This window comes from Formica exsecta, unplaced genomic scaffold, assembly GCF_003651465.1.
Source record: "Formica exsecta isolate Colony F162 unplaced genomic scaffold, ASM365146v1 scaffold423, whole genome shotgun sequence".
NCBI lineage: Eukaryota > Metazoa > Arthropoda > Insecta > Hymenoptera > Formicidae > Formica > Formica exsecta.
This window is the reverse complement of record NW_021851472.1, coordinates 1-3,214: the sequence shown is the minus strand read 5'-3', so window position 1 is coordinate 3,214 and position 3,214 is coordinate 1. Positions and strand designations below refer to the sequence as shown.

Sequence of the window (3,214 nt, the reverse complement as noted above, 5' to 3'; positions counted from 1 at the left end):
AGTTTTGAGCGAATTTGATGCCAATTTGGCAACAATTTGTTATCAAATTGCTTACTGGGTAGTCTGACAATGAAAAACTGGATATTTAAGTTAGTTTACAGAAATAGTCCTACGTATAGTACACATATAAACTGAAATAAACACAAGTTTTTACATATATAGGGTGTTCAAAAATAAAATATAAGTGTATTGAATTAATTATTTATTGGATAAATATAACGAATAGGGGACCCAGCCGCAATGACCTTGACCTTGACATATGTTGTCAAGAACATAATTCTGAGTAACTTTTTCTTCTAATTTAATTGTCGCTCGTTGCTTATTCCCGCCGGTAGGCAGGGTGGACCTCGCTTTAGAATGTAGCATATACTTTATAAGTTGTAGGAGGGCCATCGGCCCCCCTTGCACCCCCCGTGAGTGAGTGTGTGTGTGCGCGCGCGCGCGTGCTTCTTGTCCGTGCATGTACTTTGGTATATTTCAAATTTTTTTTGTTAATAATTTTTTAATAAGCAACGAGCGACGATTAAATTAGAAGAAAAAGTTACTCAGAATTATGTCCTTGACAACATATGTCAAGGTCAAGGTCATTGGGGCTGGGTCCTCTAATTGCTATATTTACTAACATATGTATAAGAAAATTGATTGGTCCATAAGCAAATGCATAAGGAAATAGACCAATCAATTTCTTTATGTATATATTTATGCAAATCTGTCTGGATAGACTTTCACCCAATATGTTAAAAACTGACTCTGAGCAAGTAATTATTCGAATAATAGAATTTATTGAGAAATGTATTTCCCTCTCTTAATTATTGCTCAAAAAATACTTTTTATATACACTGTTTCTATGGTGAAAAAAATGAAATGTTGTGGATGATATAGTTTTCTGTATCATCCACAACGTTTCATTTTTTAAATAAGCAAATAAATTGTTTTTGACTGAATTTAATATATACATACTTGTATCTCTGAGAAATTTGCTAATATAAAGATCGCAAAATTCAAAGTAGTAGCGGTTGTTTCACTGGCCTATAAAAATTTTGTTTATTTATTCATTTATATATAAACACATATATAATCATATGCAGAGAGATACTTTATACATACCGCTAATAACATGAAAAGTGTGTTATCACGAAGCATCTTCGTGAAATCATCTTGCATGAATTTTTCTTTATGAGATGATCCCATTAGAATATCCAAGAAAGTTCCATCTATTTTATTTAAAAAACGAAGAAAGAAAATAATATGTGTTTGTGTATACATATATATATAAAATAGCATGAGTATGTTAATTATTTTCTTATTTTGGATAGAAAAAATGACATTTTAGCGACGAAAAAGATATAGTATTTTAATAGTACTTTAATTAAATAAAGTTCTTGAAAAAATTTATTTTTCCGTCATTTTGCATAGATTGCAACATCATAATAATACAGACTTATTAGCCTTGTTGCATTTCTGTTTTCTGTCACGAGAGGCCAGAAAGCATTTTCAGGCCGTATTTCGGCCGTAAGCGATACGCTAGAGGAACAAGGATAGCACGCGATTGTCGCTCCTTGTCTGATATTATCTCCCAACAATCGCATCCGTGTGCTCAACGTGTCGGTGTGTGCCTTCACGGACGCTACACACATACGCAATGAAAGAGACAAAGACAGCGCATCATCTCTCTTTGTCAAACGATCAGTGTACTACCAGCATCGAAAAGTGGATGTAGCACGGATATGAACCAAAATCGAAAAGTGGATGTAGCGCGGACATGAACCAATCGGCTGTTTTATCGGCTCCGAAAGTGGATGTGGCCATGTAGTTCCAGGCGGCGTAAAATGGATGTACGTGACGCTAGTGTACGACCTAGAAAAAGCGTTACACGAAAAACGGCAGCGTGGCGACTCTCATTCTTCTCTCTGCTCAGGTCCTTGATAATATAAATAAAGACCATTGAAATTTATGAGATTGTCTTTACAGTGCATAAATAAGATTATCCAGTCGGATTTGCAAAATCACATAAACATATGCATAAGGAAATTCTTTGGTCCATAAGCAAATGCATAAGAAAATGGACCAATCAATTTTATTATGCATATGTTTACGCGACTATGTAAATTCGTATGGATAGACTCTTATCTAATATATAAAAAGCTGACTCTGAGCAAGTTATTATTAGAATAATAGAATTTATTCAGAAATGTGTTTCTTAATTATTGTTCAAAAAATATAGTTTCTATATTTATTATAGAACTATACATATAATCTACAACGTATCATTTTTTAAATGAACAAATAAATTGTTTATGATTGAATTTAATATATATACATACTTGTATCTCTGAGAAATTTGCTAATACAAAGACCAAAAAATTCAAAGTAATAGCGCTTGTTTCACTGGCCTATAAAAATTTCATTTATTTATTTATTTATATATAAACACATATATAATCATATGTAGAGAGATACTTTATACATACCGCTAATAACATGAAAATTGTGTTATTATGAAGCATCTTCGTGAAATCATCTTGCATGAATTTTTGTTTTTGAGATGATCCCATTAGAATATCATAAAGCGTTCTATCTATTTTATATAAAAAACAAAAAAATAAAATAATATCTGTTTGTTTATACATATAAAATAGCATGAGTATGTTAATTACTTTCTCATTTTTATGATAACTTACCAAACTTTATATTTTGTATATTATCACAAAAATTAATATTAAAAATAAATTTAGGATAAAAAAAATGACGTTTTAACAACGGAAAAGATATAGTATTTTAATAGTACTTTAATTAAATAAAGTTCTTGAAAAAATTTATTTTTCCGTCATTTTGCATAGATTGCAACATCATAATAATACAGAGATACAAACAAGCAAATAAATTAGTAAACTTACTTTTTTCACTTTTATTTTTGGTATTGAGCTTATTTAATGTATCAATCTGCTGCTGTATTATCTGTAATAAAATAGATTGTGTAAATATAAAAAGTACTACGCAAGTTAAGTGATTAATAAATTAATGCAGTATATATTATATACCTTATCTATAAAGTTTATATTCCTTTTGCAATCTCGTCCAACAGAAGTGAAGTTAAATATAAAATCAGGATACAAAAATATATTTTGTATTCTATATATACCAATTATTTTGAGTCTGAAATATATTTTTAATGATATTTTAATATATATACAAGAGAATATATTTAATTATT

General features: G+C 29.8%; 1 protein-coding gene across 1 annotated transcript in view; it reads right to left on the bottom strand.

The window, feature by feature from the left end:
* LOC115240306 (cytochrome P450 4V2-like) overlaps positions 1-2,588 on the bottom strand; it is a 5,977-nt gene extending 3,389 nt beyond the window's left edge. Inside the window, exons 1-2 of the mRNA XM_029815375.1 lie at positions 2,472-2,588; positions 961-1,029 (exon numbers count right to left, since the gene is read on the bottom strand). Coding sequence (XP_029671235.1) covers positions 961-1,029; positions 2,472-2,555 — 153 coding nt within the window. The 5' untranslated portion in view covers positions 2,556-2,588. The remainder of the gene's footprint in view (positions 1-960; positions 1,030-2,471) is intronic.
* Between the last annotated feature and the right edge of the window lie 626 nt (positions 2,589-3,214).